This window comes from Lycorma delicatula, chromosome 8 (assembly GCF_047948215.1).
Source record: "Lycorma delicatula isolate Av1 chromosome 8, ASM4794821v1, whole genome shotgun sequence".
Classification (NCBI taxonomy): Eukaryota; Metazoa; Arthropoda; class Insecta; order Hemiptera; family Fulgoridae; genus Lycorma; species Lycorma delicatula.
In genome coordinates this window covers 104,151,249-104,177,200 of record NC_134462.1, presented here as the reverse complement: position 1 = coordinate 104,177,200, position 25,952 = coordinate 104,151,249, and the positions used below count along the sequence as shown (strand labels likewise).

Genomic DNA, 25,952 nt, shown 5'->3' with positions numbered 1-25,952 from the left:
TTTCATTAATTAGAAAGAAAAAGAGAACGTGGTATTTTGATTTCTAAAGATATTAAAAAAAAAAAAATACATAAAAATCCAATTACAAATACTTTGAGCATAGTCTTTAAAATTAATGTACCCATAAGAATATTATTATTAAAATTCTGCACAAATTAAAATTACTGTACAAATCAAAAGTAAATAGAAGGCAACTACTTTTTACATGAGGAGGGCTTAAATACATGAAAGACATAACAGTTATCGATATTATAAATTAGAACTATAAATTTAATATGTTGATGGCATTTTGGTCATATACAATAAACAAATTAATTTAAAACATAATATAATACTCAAAAAACTAAACAGTTCATATTAAAATATTGTACACTTTAGAAATAGAAATAAATAATAACTTTCCTCTTTTTAAACATTAGAAAAAAAAGATTGAAATGACACAGCTAGGTTTGTATTTAAAACCATTATTACCAGTAATAACAGATAATAATAAATAAATGTACTCATACCACCAAAATTAACAACATTACCAATTAATAAGAAATAAACTATATAAAAGATAATATTGAATTGAATAAACTATTAAATTTAATGAAATATCAGCAATGAAAATTGTTATAATATAAAAGACATTAATAAACTAATTGACAAATGTCATGACAAATGTAACAGTAAAAAAATAATAATTCTATATCCCTTTAAATTATAACTACAATAAAAATATGTAAATCAAAGTTTAACTAATTATAAACTTTCTTTTAAAACTAAAAATAAAAATGAGTTAAAACAATAATAAATACAATTATATTTATAACAATGTAGAAGTTTATAAAATAAATTGTGGAGAGCAAAATTGTAAAAAATTCTACAGAATGAACAAGAATGACAAGCTTAAATTTAAAAAAAATAAAAATCATTCAAGAATGTATTAATATAAATTCAAATCTAATTATGCTGACTACAATGGGGATAATAAATGTATACTTCTAAGTATAGAAAACGTAAATATTACGTTAATATAAACACATGAGAAGTGATCAAAATTTATCCAACCTTGGCTCATAAAAACAAAAATTCTTAGCCTATTTAGTTTAATGACTTGTTTCCTTCAAAGTTGGCCCCCTTCTGATGTAATACACTTATCCTACCGATGTTTCCATTGTTGGAAGCATTTTTCAATCATTTTAGTGAGCACCATCAATCCCCTTGTCGGATTTCTTTTGATCTCTTCTCTGTTTTTAAATTTCTTCACTTTAAGCAGAATTTTAAGCTTAGAAAAGAGCTAAAAAAATGCTAGTAAGTAAGAAGCTTGCTGAATTTGTTTGATCTTGTGTTTTCCTGAGAATCTCTGGATAAGTTATGATGTATGGACTGGAACATTGTCATGATAAAGCTGTGATCTCTTGCGCCAAACAGAGCATTTCTTAGCCGACAAAGATCATTTACAAAATACTCTTTATTGAGAGTTTATCCTTGAGTATACTTGTGAGTCACCAAGTTTCTGACAAAATTTAATGCAAATTCTCTTCTCAACCCGTTTTCATTTTGAATGGTTATGAAAACATGACAAGGACTTATCACACATTTTACTTTCACACCTGCTTAGTATCGACTGGCTGCAAAGGTAGGAAAAAAAGTAGAACCTACTCAATCAATACAAGTCACATTCCACGACGATCCCCACCCATGTTACAACTGATTACTGCAATAAAAAATTAGGTTGAATATTTTTTGATCACACACACAATGTGTGTGATCAAAACCAAAAACTATTATGGTTTAGGGTCTTATCCTAATTTTTTTTTACATTTACTTAAAATTAAAGGGATGTCATGTAATGAATGACACCTGGACTGCACTGAATTGCATCAATAACAGCATCTTGTTGGGACAGATCATTTGTAGCTGGTACAAATACTAGGAGTGAACTTGTTTCCCAGATTGCAAAAAGTCATGCTAATTTATTTTTTAATCTGGAATCCTGCAATTCAGAAGAAAACATATTTCATATTTTACTGCAGCAGCATTGCCATTACACTCACCCAAAATGAATACCATATTAGTGTATTCCTCTGTTGTGAATACATATGAAATTACTTCAATGGATGGCCGGCCTCCTTGGCATAAGTGGTAGCGTCTCTGCCTTTCATCCGGAGGTCCCGGATTCAAATTCCGGTCAGGCATGGCATTTGCCACACATGCTAAAAATCATTCATCTCATCCTCTGAAGCAATATCTAACGGTAGTCTCGGAGGTTAAACAAGAAAAAAATTACCTTAATGGCAAACAATCACACTCAAACTAAAATTCACAGAAAACCTTCACTAAAGAAAGCACAGTTCACAGTACCCAATATACTTAATGTACCTTACAGAATGATTTAAACAGTATTACGCATTGTCAATCAGCTGCTGTTATTTTATTGCCCACTTTAAAATAATAATTTTTCAAAATTACAAATAATTTACTGTATTTCTATCAATAATAAAAGAATTATTATCTAAGTAATTTTTATTTTAGAATTATTGAGTAATTTCCAGTTTATTTTTTATTTTTTTAATTTTAACATAAAATATTATTTTTACAAATTTTTCATATCACCAAAAAATAATTTGGTTTTTGTTTGCATTAAAAATTCAAATAAAATTTTAAGTATTCTAACTTTTCTCAGTTTTATTCAATTGATCTTACACCATTTTGTCAGAATTAAATTCTCTACAGTTTTGTTTAAGTTTTATGAGTTTATTACTCATTTAACAAAGTTATTATACATCAAACATAAAAAGCAGGATTTTTTATTTATTGGTTTTACCCCAGATTTTGCAAAAGGGTGCAGGTACAGTTCTGGGACGTATTTTATTCAATTTTCCAGGCCAAAACCCATGAATAGTCACTAAATCTGCCACTTAATTAGCATCCAAAAAATTTCAGTATGACCTCATTTCAGTGGGGCATCTCAAATTCAAGGGAATTCTTTCACTAGCTTTAACTTACAAACGAAGCACTTAAGAACATATGTTTATATGAATCTTTTTCATTATTTTCACAAGTAGATTATGTTATGAAAGTCCCAGCAGAACTTTGTGATACAGCTGAATGTGTATATATATATATATACAGGAGGGTTATTTTTTTTCAAGGTCTGATCGGTCGCGAAATAAAAACCCGCGCAAAAATCGTATGAACCTTTGCGCAGCGTCTCTTTTTTTCTGTTAAGCCTCCGGTAACTACCGTATAGATAATACTTCAGAGGATGATATGTATGAGTGTAGTCTTGTACATTCTCAGTTCGACCATTCCTGAGATGTGTGGTTAATTGAAACCCAACCACCAAAGAACACCGGTATCCATGATCTAGTATTCAAATCCGAGTAAAAATAACTGGCTTTACTAGGACTTGAACGCTGGAACACTCGGCTTCCAAATCAGCTGATTTGGGAAGACGCGTTCATCACTAGACCAACCCGGTGGGTTTGCGCAGCGTCTCTAGTATGGCCTTCAATCACGCCACGTCACTTCGTTTAGTTCTGAACACGCAGCTAGCACGTAAACATGTCTACAACAATAGCATCTCCCGCCAAGTGTGAAGTGAATTCGATTTTTCAGGCTGAGGGGTGTAATGCAGCTGAAATTCTTCGACGAATAAGTAATGTGTACGGTGAAACTTCAATAAATGACAGCAAAGTGCGATAATGGTGCAGGAACTTTAAAGCAGGACGTACATGCAGATGTACTTTAAAGCAGATGTTCATGATGCAGGCGGTCAGGGAAGGAAGCGAGTGTCAACCGATGATCTCGTTGAACGAGTGGATGAGGCAATTCGAGAAAATCGTCGGTTCACAATTTCTGTATCGGGTGATTCGTTTCAGGGCAATTCGGAATAAGCGGAGAGGAATGTTGTCATCAGGTATTGTTTTTCTCCATGACAAAGCTCGGCCGCACACTGCAGCTGTAACAAAAAGCTTCTGCGGCATTTTCGTTGGGAAGTGTTTTATCACCCACCATACAGCTCGGGCTTTGCTCCATCCGATTTTCACCTCTTTGCTCACATGAAACGCTGGCTAGGAGGACAACATTTTGACACCGACATCGAGCTGAAGATCAGCATATAAACATGGCTGAAAACACAGGCGGCTCCGTTCTATGACTAGGGTATTGGAAAGTTTGTACCACGCTATGCCAAATGTCTAAATCGGAATGGCGACTATGCAGAGAAATAGCGTAACTATGTAAGTACCTGTTACAAATAAAAAAGTTTTTATTTTCACTGTGGTTTTAATTTCGTGACCGATCGATCGGACCTTGAAAAAAAAATAACCCTCGTATATACACATATACGGTTTACAAAAAATATGACTTGTAAATTTGTTAATTCAAGTTTTAACTTCATAAAAGTATTAGCTATCTTTAAATAAATATTTTTCAGATCAGTTCATAAACATAAAATATTTCATTTTTAAATTAATATAATGCAATTTATTATTGAATATTTCTAAATAATTTATGTATATGTTTCAATATGTTCAAAATCGTATCACTTTTCTGATCCAGTTTGTGTGTTTTGTTTCTAATTAAAGTTGAACTTCTCAAATTTGTGTTTAATTTTAATAGATGCTATTTATATCAATTTTCTTGGTATTAAATTCTATAAGTTAACTAGAAATTTTTATTTGGTTAATGGTAAATTAACAATTATTTTATTCCAAACCTAAAAAAGTATATGTATATTCTGACAAAAATAAATTGTATCATGTTTTATTTCGTTTTTCTTAAAACTTAAACAAGGTAGAGGGGTCTGGGAACACTTAAATTTCTTAGATAAAAGACCATAAGGAAGCACCAAATTTACCCCTTGATGTGTACCCAAAGAATTTTAACCCAGGAAGCTTTACTTTACTACAGGAAGTTTACTTTCACACAGGAAGCAGAAAGGCTAAATGTTTTGCAAGCCGAACTCATTAACAAGCTGTTTTCTGATCTACATTTATATGAATGTTTTTTCTTATGTTTGGTTAAAGAATCATCTCCTGAGAGATTGCTGTGCAATTTTGAATTGCCCATATGTACACAAGTCAAAAGTATGGAAATCCCTCAACAACTTTAAACCTGTTCCAGATAGTATGCTGTAACTTTCAGGATACAATATCAGTCAATTACTTTACCTTTTAATAAGAAATAGAATTAAAACCCTTCTTGGGGGTTGTAACACAAATATTTTAAAAGGTAACCCTTTGTGTGATAAATCATTTTAAAGGTTTTAAGACAAGAAAAATTGTATAAATGAAAAGTTGGTACGACATCTGTACCCAAAATAGCAGCTGAATAAAGTTTGGCTTTTGAAAAAAATTACACTAAATGGATATTATCAAATCAACTTATTTAAAAAAAATGTTATTAAGCATAACATTTGCTTATTTACATACATTTAATTTTAATAAAAGTTTGAAATTTCCTCCTTCTGTTGTTTGACTGTGTTCCAGTCAGTTGTAAAAAGATGATACTGCATTATTCAATGATTCTCTAGTGATATTTTGTGCTAATTCTTGAACTCTATTTTGTAAATCAATATCTTGGAGCTTATTATGATAAACAATACTTTTTAAGTGGCCTCATAGAATGTAATCCAATGGTAACGTCAAGTGATCTCTCTGGCCTTTCTATTCGACTAATCCATTTTTCAAGAAAAATGCATTTGAAATTTCACCTAACTGAGGACTGAATGAGAGGGGCACCATCTTGATGAAACCAAATGTTTTGGAAGTTGGGGCCATCTCAATTACCCCCCAAGGGTGTGTGTGAAGAGCACCCGCCTTGTGACATGTCTGGTTGCCATACCACTCCCTCCATTCCTAGCCATTATTGGCTTAATTGGAGGACATCTTCTACCCCTCGAACTGATCACATTGCACAGTCATCAGCCAATGACCTGGGGCCTACGCTTATGTTTTGGGGTCAACCTTGAGCTTTTTCACTGTTGGAGACTCCGCGATGACTTGGACAGCCTCCTTATCGTTGGCAACCACTACCAGACCCTTGCTAATCTCTTTGATTTCCCTAATTTTTAAATTCTTCCTGTTGCCTCGAAGGGCAACCTGGAAGTCCTCTTTGAGTTGTCTACTAGTTTTAGTACACCCCTTAGCCTTGTTAACGAAAAGAACCTTGGCTAGCTTCTCACTTGCCCCACACACAACATCGGCATAACACTTCGGTTGTACGAGAGCTGAAGTTGGAACCTGTAACTACTTTGACCTCCTTGAGCTTGGAGGACAACCTTTTCAAAACAGAAAAAACACCCCTAACATGCTTTAGCCTGGGCAAAAATTTCCGCCGAGGCTTGACTATCATCTCATCCTCTATCATGGCCAGAGTTACCCCAGCCTCACTACCCTGAAACTTAGACAATGCTCGCTGTCTTACTCCTATCTTAAAATTTGGGCAAGCCCATAAGTGCAACAACTATCCACAGTGAGCTACTGGTAGCTGGAGACCTTCTGCATTCTCCTGTCGCTCTTTGTATCTCTTACCCAGTTCTGGATCGATTCTTGCGAATCACAGATCACAGCCCTCATTCAGAAAAAACCGCAACCAGGAATAGGGAGTATTCTCTTGCTTGAACAGGGACTTACAACCAGAAGTCGTCACCTCTTCACTGCGGTGAAACAAATACACGTCGCAGTAACCTGTGCCTTAAACCTCCATGTCCTAGGAGCAAGTTGAGTCTACAAATGATGCTACACTGTAGCCACAGTCTGAAACCAAGAAACACTCAAAACTAGCGGAAGGTACACACACAACCAACTAGTCCAAAAATCATAGATTGCAAACTCAAAGTCACAGCACCTCTGGATGCATCAGAGGGACCAGAGGTTGGAAACTGGGGCAATGTTTGGAATGATAAGGTCAAGAAGCAAATCTTCATATTACATTGTGTTTAAATTTTAATCAATAAATACGGGCCTATCAATCATCAACCAACAATAACTGCCCATAAATTTACTTTGATTGGATACTGTGTATGTGCCTCATGATAATATGAATTAATATCAGTCCAGTATAGAGAATTATTAGAGATTTACATTGTCATTTTAAAAAAGGTGGCCTCATCAGTAAAAACTATGTTATTTAATAAATTAGGATCTGCAAAAATATTGTTCATCATAATTTTGCAGAACTCAAGTCATTAATCATAGTGATCTTCATTAAGTTTTCACACCAGTTACATTTAGAAGGGTTTGAAATTTTCACTTTTTAGTGTTCGAGTCACTGAACTTTGGCTAATGTTATGTTCTTGTGCTGCTGTTTGAGTTAAGGAATGAGGATTCTCAATAAATTCTTATGTAATCTCTAAACGATTTATTATTTGTTGCAGTTTTAGGCCTCCCTGGTTTTCCCTTATTACACTGGTATACAAAATCTGTCCGACAGTAAGTAGAAGTGGTTTCTATATATATTTTCCTCCTTAAATTCAAAATTAGTAGAATTTTTCTATCACTCTTAGTTTTCAAGTTACACCCTGTTCAGTGTAGTAAACATTATGAAAATTAAGTTATGATATTATGCACTTATAATACATAAAGGAATTGTATTGGGTAATCATTTAAAAATGATTAGGTTTTTATTAGTTTGTCCTGCAATGGCATAGAAAACAATATAATTAGTCATAATTGCTGGATGATGCAATTCTAAAATGAGTCAGAATATGACTTTCTTACAGACTTTGTTTATCTAAGTTATGTCACAAGCAACTTCATTTTGATTATAATGTCCGAGTTACTGGTTCAAACTATAGCCAGTCTGTGTTCAGTATTCACTCTGTTGACAATTGTACATCTTTCGTATGTATGTGCTGATATAACATAATTCAGCATAAACGTCTCTCAGTTATGAAGTATTCTAAATTTACCTTTTATCTTTTCAATTCAAGATATGTAGTGAATATTTTTTGTAGTGTTTGTATACTGTGTCATTTAACAAAATGCGTAGAAATTGTGTAAGCACCTTGGACAGCTTTTGCTACATTTGTGGTGAGGTAACATTTAAATTTCAGAAACATAATTTTACTCCTCCCATCAAAAATTGTTATGAGCTTTAAATATAATGGCTTTGCAGCCAGAATGGCTGCAAAGTTGGTGATCAAGACAAACATTGGGCCCCTCACAGTTGTGCTACTTGTGTCAGACTCCTTACAAACTGGTCAAAAGGTTCTCGACACATGAACTTTGCTGTTCCATGATTTGAAAGGAACCAAAAGCTCATGGCAACGATTGTTATGGTTGTCTAATATTGCGGCATTAGTTCAAAATCAAAGTTCACTATTTCATACCCTAATTTACCATCACCCATGAGGCCTATGACTCACAGTCTGCTTGTGCCTAAACTACTAGAATATATCATACTTAGCAATGATCAACAACACAAAGATTTGGCACAGGATAATGATGATGTAAGGGTTGATCTAAAATATAAAACACGTTTACTAACACAAGGGGACCTCAATGACCTTGTACGAGAACTGAATTTATCAAAAAAAGAGGCAGAACTTTTAGGCTCACGATTAAAAGGTTCAAACCTTCTCCACCACAAAACAAAAGTATGTCTTTTTATAAACGGGCATAATGACTTCAAGAATTTCTTTGTATTCGAAGATGGACTTGTCTTTTGTAATTCTCATGGAATCATTTGGTCAGAGTATAAAACAGAGGAGTGGCGTTTGCTTATTGATTCATCTAAACTTAGTCTGAAAGCCGTACTTCTGCACATTGGGAATGAGTTTCCATCAGTGCCACTAGCTTACCCTACGGATCTGAAAGAAACTTACACAATATGAAACTTCAGCTAGATAAAATAAAGTATGAAGAATTTCAATGAAGACTTGAAAGTAATTGCTCTGCTGCTAGGTCTTCAACTTTGTTTCACCAAATACTGTTGTTTTCTTTGCGAGTGGGATAGCAGACCAAATAAATCACTATGTACAGAAAGAGTGGCCAAACCGAATAGATTTGATTATGATTATTAAATGTTGCATTGAACAATTCACAAAATTCATTATATGACCTAACTTTACCACCAAAGCTCCTCATCATTAAAAGTGTGACCCTCTCTTATTCACTAAGTGACATGTTGATAGCAATGTTAGCACGTAACACAGAAAAAATTAATTCAGTAAAAAACAATTACAAAAAAAGTGAAAAATATATAACAAAAGTGGTTTACAAATGTAGTAAAGGTAGACAAAATCAATTAGCCAATCGATCACAATAAATTCTCATAACGGAAACAGTGTAGTAATGAAACACTAAAAAAATCTTACTCTAAAAAATTATGCTTACTTCATTGTTGGGAATATTACCCAGCAATGAAGTATGCTTCATTTCTGCAACAATGTAAAGACCATCAATAACAGCATGATTATGTGACAATATTTTTACTTATTTACTCATTAAATTGGAACAAAAAAATGTATGTGTTAAATAAATTTTTTTTTAATTTTAAAAGTTTTAAATTAACTTTTAAAACAAATTTTAATTACATTAGATTAAATTTATTTTAATTCAATTTATTTTTTAAAATTTTATAATTTGAACATACTAGCATTTGGTAATTTTCTAAAGCCAAACTTTATCCTAACACCATTTTGGGTACAGACATCGTACCAACTTTTTATTTTTATAATTTATCTTGTCTTAAAGAAATCTTTAACAAGATGAATCACATAAAGCATGTTACCAATTAAAATATTTGAGTTATAACCTCCAAGAAGGGGTTGAAATTCTTATTTCTCATCTAAAGATAAAGTAAATCTTATTCTGAAAGCTACAGTATTCTATCTGGAACAATTTTTAACTTGTTGAGAGGTATCCATACTTTTGACTCGCTCTGCATATGTTGTTCTTTCTATTTTAATCAGCGTATTACACCAGACTTTGTAAACGCCAACTTCTTATGATGACCCGATTAATTTACTAGAAAAATAAGTAACTGATGGATTGCATAAAAAAAAAATATATTTTTAGTAGCCAATTTAAATGTTCTTGCAATAGAACTACAGGTTTTTTTTTATAAACTGGCTGTCATGGTAAAAACTTTCCTCTTCTTTCTGAAAGCGTGCTTTATAGCATAGCTCTGCTTTTATCATTTTCACAGTTCCTGAATTGTATGACCTAATAGAATGTAGAATGTACGACCTAACACGAGTGTAATTTTATAGAAAAATATAAGATTTTTAAAGTGTTAGTTTTCTTATATTGCCTAACCTGCTTTTAATACTTTTTTTTTACAAGCTTATTACATAATTTTAACTGAGATTTTTGTTACTACATACTTGTTTTATGTCTGGGTAAATTTACTACTTTACACTTAGGACAATGAATTATAAATTTTTGATGATACAAAAACAAATCAACATATTCTTTAAGAAAATATCAGAGAAAGGTGGTAACCGAAGAAGAAAAACATAAAATTAAAAACTAAGAGGATTGGATATGAAAAGAAATGAATGTTGCTATCATTCAGTTTAAAAAGTTTACAAATTTAATAGTTTTGCAAACTAAGTTTTTATATTTACAGTTAAAAAATAAGGTCAAATATTCAAAAAAAGAAAGTGTTGTATCTGTTCCGTTTAAGAAAAGAAGAATGTCTCAAAGTGATATACAGGTTGTCCCATATAATACGCAACCCAACCTTATATTGGTAAGTATTGAAATAATAAAAAGGCATGTGTAAATGAAAATATAATTTTTATTATTACCATCCATTACCTTACATTTAGAGTAAATGTTGGAAGTGGCCGCCATCTTCTTGAATACAAGCTTCAATTCTTTTTACAGCATTTTTTGCAACTTTTTTCAAAGTTTGTGGCTGGATATTTAATACAGCTTGTTCAATATTAACTTTCAATTGTTCAAGTATTCAAGGTTTGTTGCTGTAGGCTTTTTCTTTGAGGTAACCCCGTAAAAAAAAATCCGCCGCAGTCAAATCTGGAGATCTTGGTAGCCACAAGCCTTGACAGATAACACGATTACCAAAGAATTCCTCGACAAAATCAGAAGTTGAACCTGCGTAGTGCGATGTTGCATCGTTATGATGTAGCCAGCAGTGTCTGTCTTCCTCTTCTAAGAGTGCAATGAACTGAAATAAAATATCCGATATCGTTCTGCATTAATGGTGTACTCGAAAAAAATAGGACCGATTATTTTCTTCCACGATATCGCGGACCACACGCTCAACTTCTGCGAGTGCAATTGTTTTTTGTGATAAACATGGGGATTTTCAACACTCCAAATTCTATTGTTTTGGCTGTTTACGTAGCCATCCAAATGAAACTGGTTTATCTGGGTACTTATGGCGAAACAAATCTTGCACTGCAATCACTGATTTCATACTGAAGTACAACTCAACAATGAAAACACGTTCATCTAGCGAAAACACCATCTTGTCTCTAGCAATACACTGAACATTATGATTGCATTGTTGTTACTATCGGTAGTGTTCTACTGCGTCGCTGCGATGTTGAGATGTTCGACGAGTCCATTTCAGTAACGAGTAAGGGAGTAAGGTTGACTTTTGAAATTTCATGGATGAGTGATTGATGGGTTGCGTTTTATATGGAACACCATGTACCAGAAGTAGAAGCAAATCTTAACAGAAGAGATTGATTAACTCTTGAATATCAGGTCCTACATCCCTTAATGTGCCGACTACATTAGTAGTTATATAATAATGCTCGGCAAAGACATTTTATCTTAACAACATTGGATAAAGCTAGAGAGGTTTACATGTTTTAGCTTACTGAAAATTATCCAAACATATTAAATAAAGTAACAAAGAAAGACAAACATTTGGCTTGTTTGCATTAGATTTTGAAGATGTAGATCACATACACCCATAAAAAAAAGACAAGAGTATGCTTGGTTTCAATGCCACAAAAGATCACACATAAGCACTTTAATAAAACCAATTAAAGAGCATTAAAGCAGGAGTTTATTATAATCTTAAAAACTACCAAACATCCAAAAAATTAAAATCACTTTCTTTAGCACATTCCAGCACTTATAATACGAAGTGAACAGTAATCAAAATGAATTATAGAAGCCGCCCAATGAATTTTACTGAATACAAAGACCACAGGAAGACTGGGAAGATTGAAGGAATTCAACAAGAAAAGACAATCTTATTCAGATAAATCATAATTTTTAACTTGAAAATAAATATACGTATAATATTACTTATAAAAAAAATTAACAACTCAAAAAAATTTAAACACTTAAATAAATATCACCAAAAATAACAATGATTAAATTAATTACAGTTCTGATCATACATCACTCAAGTCATTACCAATAAAGGTTTCATCACCTTTTAAAAAATACAAACTACTTTACACTCACTCATAATACAGTACATTATTGACAGATTTTACAAGGCATATCTGATTAAACTAATAGAATGTGATATACTAATTTATTTGATAACCTAATGTAAATACAGAAAAATTCTGACTACAATAGAAAACTGTAACCAAAAATAAATATCAAATTAAAAAATTGAAAATGTTTCACTTATATGTCCATTTAAACAAAGCGATTATAATAAGTGAATTAATTTAATTTAAAAACTGTATTTTTAAAAAGACTATCCTGCTATTATCTATACCATAAAGATAATCATTTCGAATGAACAAATAAAATTTAGTTTTAATTTACAATACAAAGAGAAACACTAACTATTCTTTTCATTTTTTTTATGCGTATTTTATCTGGTATATTGATCTAGGAAAAACACATTAAGGTACCATTAATAACTAATTTTCCAACCAAATAAAGATATGTTTGTTATCCATTATATTTTAATTAAATTTTTCATATTTAAAAGAAATCTTTTAATCTGTTTTAAAAAGGCATACAACCATAAAAATCATTTTACATAATGTATTCAATTTACATGAAATTAATCATCAGACTCACTCTCATCCCAAATTTTATCAATATACTCTTTAAAATTATTTTTCAAGTTATCACCATTTTTTTCTAATGGAACAACTTCAACTTTACTGTTACAATTATCACTAGGGTTAGACAGATCATTAAAAGAATCTAAATTACAGTCTTCGTATCTTACCATAATTAAACTACTATCAAAGTCATTTTCAGCAGCCGGTTGAGTTTGTTTTTTATCCTTAGTAGCTGGAAAAGAAAAATTATTAGGTGACACAGCTGAATGGTTGTATGTGATCTAAGATGAGACAAGTAATCCCTGAAAACAGCATTTATTTATACTCATACAAAAAGCACCCTACACTACAGAATGTGGCTGCCTCTTGGTTCAATATACTATTACACATCACCCTGTAAATGTAGGTGATGCACAGCTCTGCAAATGATATCTTCTCTCCATTCAATATTTATATCATGAACATCTTTACTCTGACAGAAAGTTAATTCTCAGATATATTCTTCATATTCATATATGTCAAGTCACATGAAAGACCAGGATATACAATGCAATGAGACAGATTAATTTACTAATGAATATTTTATCGATATAATCCTTAGTTTACTTTAAATTTTAAGAAACTTTTAGTTCCTTATTCCGCGAGAACTAAACAATTTCACAAAGTAGGTATCATTACGATGTGGTATAACAGGAGAGAGGATTTAATGTGGTAACATAATTTAATGCATTATTCTCAACACAAAGTGTAGCATAAATGCCATGATTAAAATTAATGCGTTACTTTGAACAAAATTAAAATAATTGTTTAAATAGTATCTTAACTGATATTTTATGAAAGTATAAGTTTTAATTTTATACAACTCAATATCCTTTCCCATAAGCGAGGCAGGGGCCTACCTAAGAAACAAACTTTGTTTCCTTAAGGGAATATTACACTATTCAATTTTAAGTACCGAATAAACAAGAAAAATGTTAAGATCTTAAAAAAAATTCAACATTAAAACATACTAAAATCAATAGTAGAAAATCTATGCATACAAATACAAAACATTTTAACTCCTGACTGTAATGAAAAACTTGTACAAATTCACCATATTTATAAAAAAATTTAATAAAATATTCAACACTTTATAAATTGAAAGCGCCATTCAGGATATAAAGAATATATTAATTGCATGGATGAACAATAATGATACAAATAAATAGTCAGTTGGTTTGTCCTTCGTTCATTCTTTTTATAAAAACATCTTACTCAACTTTCACCATCAGTGAATGCTAATGTGTTAAAATTGATTAATTGCCTCTAATGTTGGAGAATAACATATATAATTTGTATTTTTAATGTTAATCAGACAAGGTTAGCAAGCAAAAAGATATTGGATTTTTTTTAATTTTAATTTCTAGTTATTGTTTCTACCCCCACCAGAGATTATATCGTGTTTGTCAACATATACTGGCGAAGATCCGAATGTACAATAATATAAGCAAATATTCCACTCCTACACAGACGTATTTGGTATGTGTCAACATTCCAATTCACCAGCGAATAGATATTCTCTGGTGAATGTTATATATTACAAATTTTTTTATATATTTACAAAAAAATAATAACTATTTTTTTATTCTCTCTCTGGTAATTACAGGCCAACACCTAATTAATTATCCTATTCTCCTTTTTTCATATAAGAAATACATTTTGAATTGTGTGAAAAAGTGCCAAGTATGAGCAGCATTCAAAGATAGAGCCTTCCAGCTGAAAGGCAGCTAGAAATGTTGCCACTAACTGTTAACTAATTATGCGCATTCTTAATAAGTATTAATTCAATCTGTAGTCAAAGCATTAATGCAAGGTAGTGTTTTAAATTTACTATACCTGAGGAAAGTTAAATTTATTTATTTTTTTTTTTAATATGTATAAAAAGAAAAAATGTATGAATTACTTATGGATTGATAAAAATATTTCAACTGCTAACCAAATACACCAGAATGTACCAGAGTTGGTTAGAACAGATTTGCACTGATATTTTACTACAGTGTGTTCGGAAAGTTACTGTGCAATTCAATTATGGAAGTGTAATGACAAAACTTTCTTAATTATTACTTTATAGAAACAGAACTAACTTTCATTATTTTATACAAAACAGAAATTAAAAATAACTGGAATATAGTTAATAAATGTTATTTAAAATGATCTCTCCAACATCAATATAATATAACACAGCACATGCTTCAATTTGTTTTCAAACGTTTTAACCAGCAAATGTACTAGAATGTCTCGTACATATGCTGTTATTGCGGTTTTTAGTTCCGTCAATTGTGCATGGTCTTATACGATATGCTGCTCATTTCATTTCCCCCCACAGAAAGTAATCTAGGAGAGTCAGATCGGGCGATTGTACAGGCCACAAACACCTCAAAATGATTCATTCACCAAAGACAGTTTGTAAAAATGTCTTTGACCTGAGCGCACTGTGGCGCCATCTTGTTGGAACCAATCTGATTGAGTTCCACTTCAGTTAACTTACTAAAGTTTGTTTAAACTTTGTGAGGGAAAGGTTCCAGTTCTTTTCTTACAGATTTATGTGTAATAGCGTGCTAACTTAGCATTGATTTTGAAGAAGTTTCGGCCATAGCATCCAAAATATCAAGCAGCTTCTGTTCCATTTAGTTTAAGTAGTCTTTCACTTCGATCAGCATCTTCAACAGAGCCTGTTGCCCAAAATGTTTTGATAAGAGTTTGAACTGCATTAAAGCGAGGAACAGGAGTATGTGGAAACTTTCCAGAAGACTTCACTAAATCACTATACTTGTCACCTTTATTTAAGTCATATTTAACAAGAAAAATACACTTCTCTACCAAAAGAACCATTACGTTTCTCACAACTATTGATTCCAATAAATGAAACCACATAAAATAAAACAAAGTATGTTCAATCACAGCTCAACAACTAATATATATTGTCTATTAGTGAGCAACGCCCAATGAACCCACTGGGCAACCAACCTAATACACCACAACATAATAATAAAGCATACTGTATAACTGGTTTTAACTAAATAGATATAAACAACTTTAATTTCTCCATACTATTACATCTACTAATTGTTATAATTAAATAGTCATGTAGTTATAATCCAGTTGCATATAACTTTGATATAAGTGATAACCTTGCATCAGATATGTAAAATTAGTGTCCTCATGTTAGACTAAGTGAACAGCTTGCCTGCATACAGTTGTATATGAATAAGTTGTTTTACAGCTGGTAACAACTTGCTCATGCTATTTATTATCTAATGCAATATTGGTTGACCAAAAATGAAATAAAGTTTAAAAACCAAGAGATCTGTGAAAAAATATTTTGATATTCCCTTTCTTTATCTTAAAAGGATTGTAAACATAATGTGGACACACATACCTATGCTACAAACAGTGTTGAAAAGTGACAGTTAACAATTTTTTATTATGGAGTTAAAAATGAGGTTATTAAAAAAGACCTAAAAACATGAAATTGTAATTATGTTCTTACAGACTTTTGATAAATCTATTGGTCACTTGAAATCAGCAGTTATTATTTCTGCTGACCAATCATCACACAATGTCTATCAAAAATAATGCTGCAATAAAAAAGCAGAAATAATAAATATGTACTCCACACAAACTCAATGCTCACTCATCAAGGACTACTACTTTTATCAAATACATAAAATTTGGGTAATATGCAAACATTAACAGTAAAATATCTCATAAATGACACATAAATTAAAAAAAGTCCAAGATTTTTCACTTTTTATTTTCAGCTGTTAGAAGTTTTCAGTTCGCTTACCAAACAGCTAATTTAATTTTTATAAATTTCATAATTGTTTGAGATTTGTATAAATTTTATCAAAATAACTGATTTAATGAATATTAGTAATTTAATCATATGTTAATAACTTGTGATTTTATTACAAACACATCTTGGCAATTCCTTGTTACTGCTCAGCCTTTTTGATAAATAATATGTAAAGAACAGTTCTACAACAACAAGAAATCTGAATCAATCATATAATCCTTTTTTTTCTTTTTATGCATAAGAAATACCAGAAGGGAATTCATGGAGAACCACACACAGTTTTCCTTTGTGTAATGGTGTAAATGTATCCTTTTAAGAAAAGAATGATAAATAAATAAAAACTGTCTAGAAATACGAAAAAAGAAAATTTGTAAATATAACTAAATAAAAATAAAATTATTCAACACTTACCAGGAACAGGACAATTATCACTCCAAATATCTTCAATAATATTTTTAAGGTTCCTTGGAGCGTTAAAAACAGTCTTAACTGGACCATCAGAAACAGTTTCAAAACTCTGCAAAAAAATGTAAGAACTTTTAAAATGTGACATTGAAATAATTATAAAATATTAATGAGTAAATAAAAACATTTTAAAAGTGATTCACTAATATTTTACTGACTACATATTTCAGATGTAATTATATTTATTCTTTCCTAAGTATCCAACTGCTCAACTGCTACTGAGCAAATTGCCGATGTCTTTCTTCTATTCATGTCTTTTTCATTCAGAATCAAATCAGAATAATGTTTTTTCTTATGTTATTCTTTAAAAACCCCTTCTACTTCTTTATTTAATAGACTGCCTAAACCATTACCAAATCTAAACAATACAAGGTGGTGCACATCATAATATATAAGACTTACTTAATGACATATGAATCTTTTTTAAATAACAATGATTATTACTATGTTCATTAGTTCCTTTAAAAAAATATGAATAGCATGTAGCGAACTGAATCGTGTTATAAATAAGTACATCTTTTGTTCTGATCGGTACATAATAAAAATAGTACATTGTACCTTGATTTTTAAGGTGAAGGACTTTTTCTTGGCAAAATTAAAAATAAAAGTAAGAGTGCAGTCTTCTGCACATATCTACACATTTTTACCAACAATTTGGAAGCTTGAATACTGCTTGTTCATAAAAAGTTTGAGGACAAACAATCAACCAATTGCACATGCACTCCTTGATGTTTTCATTGTTTACAAATCGTTCCCCTTCAAGCAATTCTTTCAAGGGCGTAAACAAAAAATGGTCAGAGGGGGACAAATCTGGACTGTAGGGAGAGTGGTCCAGGGTTTCCCAGTGAATTTTTTCCAATTTATCTCTTGTCAAAACCACAGTATGCAACCTGTCATTGCCATGGAGAAGAATGACATCTCTGATGGGCATACCCCGCTTTTGTTGAATGCAGCTGCTGGCAATGGAAAGCTGCGTTTGCTGTTTGTTGATAGTGGAGATAATCAATGAGTAAAACTCTCCCCGAGTCAAAAGAAATCATTGCAAGATTTTTTTCCGGCTGACAGATGGGTTTTGGCCTTCACTGGGCAGCTCTATCCTTCCTTCGCCACTCCATACTTGCCATTTTTGACTCCAGACTTTGATGATCACACGTGACCTCAAAAAATCGTCCCTTCTTTCTGAAATCAATTCGGAAGTCTCTCACAGATCACCAACATGAATTGCTTTTGATTTTCAGTCAATAACATCTAAACACATCAAACACTAATTTTTCTAAAGCCAAGATGATCAGTGATAATGGATTGAACACTCCCATAGATGATACTCTATGGGAGTGCTCAATCCATTTCTTCAACAGTGAACTGAAAACCACCTTCGATAAGTTCTTGAATGGCACAGATGTTGTCAGCTATGAGACTTGACCTTGGGTGTCGATCATGACTCGTTTTCTATACTTTTTGCCCGCCCTTAAATTGTCTGGCCCACATATACACTTGGTTCTGGGACAGTGTAGCATCCGCAAACTGTACCTTTAAACAAGCTAAAATTTCCACGAGTCTAATGCCTTCAATAGTTAACAACTTTATGATTATACATTGTGCAACAGAACAGTGTTGAAGAGCCAAACTGGTTCCCCCTCTCTAACACACCGAACATTAAGTTCTCACTCCGACATTCAACACGGAACTGCTTGCTGCATAGAATAGCAAAATTAAGGTTTAAATTTGACTCACCCTCATAATAATATACTATGTACTTTTCAGTTAAATATATTGTTTGATTTTAGCATATAATGTGTTATACCACACTAATTTATTTTTTTTATTAATCAATTTTTATTAACAATTATAAACTTCAGAGTAAGCCTACAACTGTTTACATTTCAGGCTTGTTTTAACTTACAACTCCACTGTGCTTTTTTAAGTCCCAAGGAATCACTCCAAAAAAGAAAACATTACAAAAAACATAACACTATTAATAATACATTGATATTAAATATTTATGATTTACCGGAACATTTAACAGATTTCCATTTTCCTTTTGATCCAATTCTTTATTGCTTACATCTTTGATTTGTGCAAAATCATTACCTAGAAATGTACTAAATTTGCTTTCAACATTATTATTACTTTCTGCAATATTAAAATCTGTTGGTCCATTATCTCTCAAATCATCCTAAAATGAAAATAAAACAAATTATTTATAAATAGTCATCTAATAATGAGAAATAAGAATAATACATATAAAAGAATTTACAATTAACTTAACATACTTTTGAATGACAAAGATTCATTCAACATTTAATTTTTGGGATTTTGTCAGAATCAGAATCAACTCTTTCATTCATTCTGTGGAAATGATTTACCTATGATACCTGCATAAGCAGACAATCACACATTTTTTAAATTATATTTTTATAAATTTACAGAATCATTTTTATAAAACTAAATTATACTTTTCTTATATGCAAGATCTGAAATGACCAATAATTATAAAATCTATAAACTGCATGTACAAACAAACACAGCAATTTATACAATAAATGTAACATAAACTATGTAAATTAAAAATGTAAACATAAATTTAAAAAAAAAACTATAATTTTCTTTGTTAAATATAAATGATAAAAACACTATAATGGAAAAATAAACTAGTTAGAGCAATGAAAACAAGAAAGCACACAATATAATTTACACATCATTCCAGAGTACATGCAAGCTTAAAGTAAACCAGAGTAAAACAGAGTAGAAATTCATGATTTATCGGAACACTTGACAAATGTCCATTTTCCTTTTGATCCGATTCTTTATTGCTTACACCTTTGTTCATTGACAAATAATTAACTTGAAATGTAGTAAATTTGCTTTCAACAGTATTATTACTTTCTGTAATTACTAACTTTTTATGATGACCCGATTAATTTACTAGAAAAATAAGCAACTGATGGGCTGCATAAAAAAAAACAATATATTTTTAGTGACCAATTTAAATGTTCTTGCAATAGAAATACAGGTTTTTTTCTTTTTAACTGGCTGTCTTGTTTAAAACTTTCCTCTTCTTTCTGAAAGCGTGCTTTATAGCATTGCACTACTTTTATCATTTTCACAGTTCCTGAATTGTATGACCTAATAGAATGTAGAATGTACGACCTAACACGAGTGTAGTTTTATAGAAAAATATAAGATTTTTAAAGTGTTAGTTTTCTTATATTGCCTAACCTGCTTTTAATACTTTTTTTTTACAAGCTTATTACGTAATTTTAACTGAGATTTTTGTTACTACACACTTGTTTTATGTCTGGGTAAATTTACTACTTTACACTGAGGACAATGAATTATAAATTTTTGATGATACAGAAACAAAAACAAATCAACATATTCTTTAGGAAAATATCACAGAAAGGTGATAACCGAAGAAGAAAAACATAAAATTAAAAACAAACAGGATTGGATATGAAAAGAAATGAATGATAGCAAATTTATTTTAAAAAGTTTACAAATTAATTTAATAGTTTTGCAAACTAAGTTTTTAAATTTACAGTTAAAAAATAAGGTCAAATATTCAAAAAAAGTAAAAAGTGTTGTATCTGTTCCGTTTAAGTAAAGAACAATGTCTCAAAGTGATATACGGGGTGTCCCATATATATAACACAACCCAACCTTATATTGGTAGGTATTGAAATAATAAAAAGGCATGTGTAAATGTAAATGTTGGAAGTGGCCGCCATTCTTCTTGAATACAAGCTTTAATTCTTTTTACAACATTTCTTGCAACTTTTTTCAAAGTTTGTGGCTGGATATTTAATACAGCTTGTTCAATATTGACTTTCAATTGTTCATGTGTTCATGGTTTGTTGCTGTAGGCTTTTTCTTTGAGGTAACCCCGTAGAAAAAAATCCGCCGCAGTCAAATCTGGAGATCTTGGTAGCCACAAGCCTCGACCGATAACACGATTACCAAAGAATTCCTCGGCGAAATCAGAAGTTGAACCTGCGTAGTGCGATGTTGCACCGTCATGTTGTAGCCAGCAGTGTCTGTCTTCCACTTCCAAGAGTGCAATGAACTGAAATAAAATATCCGATATCGTTCTGCATTAATGGTGTACTCGAAAATAATAGGACCAATTATTTTCTTCCACGATATCGCGGACCACACGCTCAACTTCTGCGAGTGCAATTGTTTTTCGTGATAAACGTGGGGATTTTCAGCACTCCAAATTCTACTGTTTTGGCTGTTTACGTAGCCATCCAAATGAAACTGGTTTATCTGGGTACTTATGGCGAAACAAATCTTGCACTGCAATCACTGATTTCATACTTTAGTACAACTCAACAATGAAAACACGTTCATCTAGAGAAAACACCATCTTGTCTCTAGCAATACACTGAACATTATGATTGCATTGTTGTTACTATCGGTAGTGTTCTACTGCGTCGCCGCGATGTTGAGATGTTCGACGAGTCCATTTCAGTATCGAGTAAGGGAGTAAGCTTGACTTTTGAAATTTCATGGATGAGTGATTGATGGGTTGCGTTTTATATGGAACACCCTGTACAAGAAGTAGAAGCAAATCTTAACAGAAGAGATTGATTAACTCTTCAATATCAGGTCCTACATCCCTTAATGAGCCGACTACATTAGTAGTTATATAATAATGCTCGGCAAAGACATTTTATCTTAACAACATTGGATAAAGCTAGAGAGGTTTACATGTTTTAGCTTACTGAAAATTATCCAAACATATTAAATAAAGTAACAAAGGAAGGCAAACATTTGCATTAGATTTTAAAGATGTAGATGACATAAACCCATAAAAAAAAAGACAAGAGTATGCTTGGTTTCAATGCCACAAAAGATCACACATAAGCACTTTAATAAAACCAATTAAAGAGCATTAAAGCAGGAGTTTATTATAATCTTAAAAAATACCAAACATCCAAACAATTAAAATATTAAAAGCTTATCACTGACCACTACTACTATTAAATAATGAACAAGTGAAGTAAGAATCTCTTTCTTTAGCACATTCCAGCACTTAAAATACGAAGTGAACAGTAATCAAAATGAACAAGAACAATAATCAAAATGACTTATAGAAGCCGCCCAATGAATTTTACTGAAGACAAAGACCACAGGAAGACTGGGAAGATTGAAGGAATTCAACAAGAAAAGACAATCTTATTCAGATAAATCATAATTTTTAACTTGATAATAAATATACATATAATATTACTTATAAAAAAAATTAACAACTCAAAAAAATTTAAACACTTAAACAAATATCACCAAAAATAACAATGATTAAATTAATTACAGTTCTGATCACACATCACTCAAGTCATTACCAATAAAATTTTTCATCATCTTTTAAAAAATACAAACTACTTTACACTCACTCATTAATACAGTACATTATTGACAGATTTTACAAGGCATATCTGATTAAACTAATAGAATGTGATATACTAATTTATTTGATAACCTAATGTAAATACAGAAAAATCCTGACTACAATAGAAAACTGTAATAAAAATAAATATCAAATTAAAAAATTGAAAATGTTTCACTTATACGTCCATTTAAACAAAGCGATTATAATAAGTGAATTAATTTAATTTAAAAATTGTATTTTTAAAAAGACTATCCTGCTATTATCTATACCATAAAGATAATCATTTCGAATGAACAAATAAAATTCAGTTTTCATTTATCAATACAAAGAGAAACACTAACTATTCTTTTCATTTTTTTATGCGTATTTTATCTGGTATATTGATCTAGGAAAAACACATTAAGGTACCATTAATAACTAATTTCCCAACCAAATAAAGATATCTTTGTTATCCATTATATTTTAATTAAATTTTTCATATTTAAAAGAAATCTTTTATTTCTTTTAAATATAGAAAGGCATACAACCATAAAAATCATTTTACTCAATGTATTCATTTACATGAAATTAATCATCAGACTCACTCTCATCCCAAATTTTATCAATGTACTCTTTAAAATTATTTTTCAAGTTATCACCATTTTTTTCTAATGTAACAACTTCAACTTTACTGTTACAATTATCACTAGGGTTAGACAGATCATTAAAAGAATCTAAATTACAGTCTTCATTTCTTACCATAATTAAACTACTATCAAAGTCATTTTCAGCAGCCGGTTGAGTTTGTTTTTTATCCTTAGTAGCTGAAAAAGAAAAATTGTTAGGTGACACAGCTGAATGGTTGTATGTGATCTAAGATGAGACAAGTCATCCCTGAAAACAGCATTTATTTATACTCATACAAAAAGCACCCTATACTACAGAATGTGGCTGCCTCTTGGTTCAATATACTATTACACATCACCCTGTAAATGTAGGTGATGCACAGCTCTGCAAATGATATCTTCTCTCCATTCAATATTTATATTATGAACATCTTTACTCTCAAAGAAAGTTAATTCTCAGATATATTTTTCATATTCATATATGTCAAGTAACATGAAAGACCAGGATATACAATACAATGAGACAAATTAATGTACTAATGAATATTTTATTGATATAATCCTTAGTTTACTTTAAATTTTAAGAAACTCTTAATTCCTTATTCTGCAAGAACTAAACAATTTCACAAAGTAGGTATCATTACCATTTGGTATAACAGCAACAGACGGAGAGAGTTTATTTAATGCATAAATTAACATAATTTAATGCATTATTCTCAACACAAAGTGTAGCATAAATGCCATGATTAAAATTAATGTGTTACTTTGAACAAAATTAAAATAATTGTTTAAATAGTATCTTAACTGATATTTTATGAAAGTATAAGTTTTAATTTTATATAACTCAATATCCTTTCCCATAAGCGAGGCAGGGGCCTACCTAAGAAACAAACTTTATTTCCTTAAGGGAATATTACACTATTCAATTTTAAGTACCGAATAAACAAGAAAAATGTTAAGATCTTAAAAAAAATTCAACATTAAAACATACTAAAATCAATAGTAGAAAATCTATGCATACAAATACAAAACATTTTAACTCCTGACTGTAATGAAAAACTTGTACAAATTCACCATATTTATAAAAAAATTTAATAAAATATTCAACACTTTATAAATTGAAAGGGCCAATCAGGATATAAAGAATATATTAATTGCATGGATGAACAATAATGATACAAATAAATGGTCAGATGGTTTGTCCTTCGTTCAATTTTTTTATAAAAACATCTTACTCAACTTTCACCATCAGTGAATGCTAATGTGTTAAAATTGATTAATTGCCTCTAATGTTGGAGAATAACATATATAATTTGTATTTTTAATGTTAATCAGACAAGGTTAGCAAGCAAAAAGAGCGTAGGTTATGTTTGGCTTAAATTTAAACTTCATTTTTTTTATGAGAGTTTCCTGTCTATTTACCTTAGAGATCGGTATTGGGTGATTTTTTTTTTATTTTAATTTCTAGTTATTGTTTCTACCCCCACCAGAGATTATATCTGTATTTGTCAACATATACTGGCGAAGATCCGAATGTACAATAATATAAGCAAATATTCCACTCCTACACAGACGTATTTGGAATGTTATATATTACAAAATTTTTCTTCTCTATATTTATAAAGAAATTTTTACAAAATTTTCTTGCATAAAATACAAGAAAGTTCATATAACCAAGCTTTTTCAAACCACGTCATTTTTAAAGTAATTGATGTATATAATAAATAAATTTTACCCCAGCCTTCAACCGGAAGGGAATGCGATGTACTAAGGAGATTAGTCTTTTTTTCTAAAAAAAATAATAACTATTTTTTTATTCTCTCTCTGGTAACTACAGGCCAACACCTAATTAATTATCCTATTCTCCTTTTTTCATATAAGAAATACATTTTGAATTGTGTGAAAAAGTGCCAAGTATGAGCAACATTCAAAGATAGAGCCTTCTAGCTGAAAGGCAGCTAGAAATGTTGCCACTAACTGTTAACTAATTATGCGCATTCTTAATAAGTATTAATTCAATCTGTAGTCAAAGCATTAATGCAAGGTAGTGTTTTAGATTTACTATACCTGAGGAAAGTTAAATTTATTTATTTTTTTTTTTAATATGTATAAAAAGAAAAAATGTATGAATTACTTATGGATTGATAAAAATATTTCAACTGCTAACCAAATACACCAGAATGTACCAGAGTTGGTTAGAACAGATTTGCACTGATATTTTACTACAGTGTGTTCGGAAAATTACTGTGCAATTCAATTATGGAAGTGTAATGACAAAACTTTCTTAATTATTACTTTATAGAAACAGAACTAACTTTCATTATTTTATAGAAACAGAAATTAAAAATAACTGGAATATAGTTAATAGATGTTATTTAAAATGATCTCTCCAACATCAATATAATATAACACAGCACATGCTTCAATTTGTTTTCAAACGTTTTAACCAGCAAATGTACTAGAATGTCTCGTACATATGCTGTTGTTGCGGTTTTTAGTTCCGTCAATTGTGCATGGTCTTATACGATATGCTGCTCATTTCATTTCCCCCCACAGAAAGTAATCTAGGAGAGTCAGATCGGGCGATTGTACAGGCCACAAACACCTCGAAATGATTCATTCACCAAAGACAGTTTGTAAAAATGTCTTTGACCTGAGCGCACTGTGGCGCCATCTTGTTGGAACCAATCTGATTGAGTTCCACTT

The 25,952-nt window shown here is 30.9% G+C and overlaps 1 protein-coding gene across 1 annotated transcript in view; it reads right to left on the bottom strand.

Moving 5' to 3' along the window:
- Positions 1-12,183: 12,183 nt before the first annotated feature.
- LOC142329222 (uncharacterized) overlaps positions 12,184-25,952 on the bottom strand; it is a 158,722-nt gene continuing 144,953 nt past the window's right edge. The window contains exons 39-42 of the mRNA XM_075373625.1: positions 23,380-23,444; positions 19,261-19,425; positions 17,196-17,301; positions 12,184-13,181 (exon numbers count right to left, since the gene is read on the bottom strand). Of these exons, the coding sequence (XP_075229740.1) occupies positions 12,946-13,181; positions 17,196-17,301; positions 19,261-19,425; positions 23,380-23,444 (572 nt within the window). The 3' untranslated portion in view covers positions 12,184-12,945. The remainder of the gene's footprint in view (positions 13,182-17,195; positions 17,302-19,260; positions 19,426-23,379; positions 23,445-25,952) is intronic.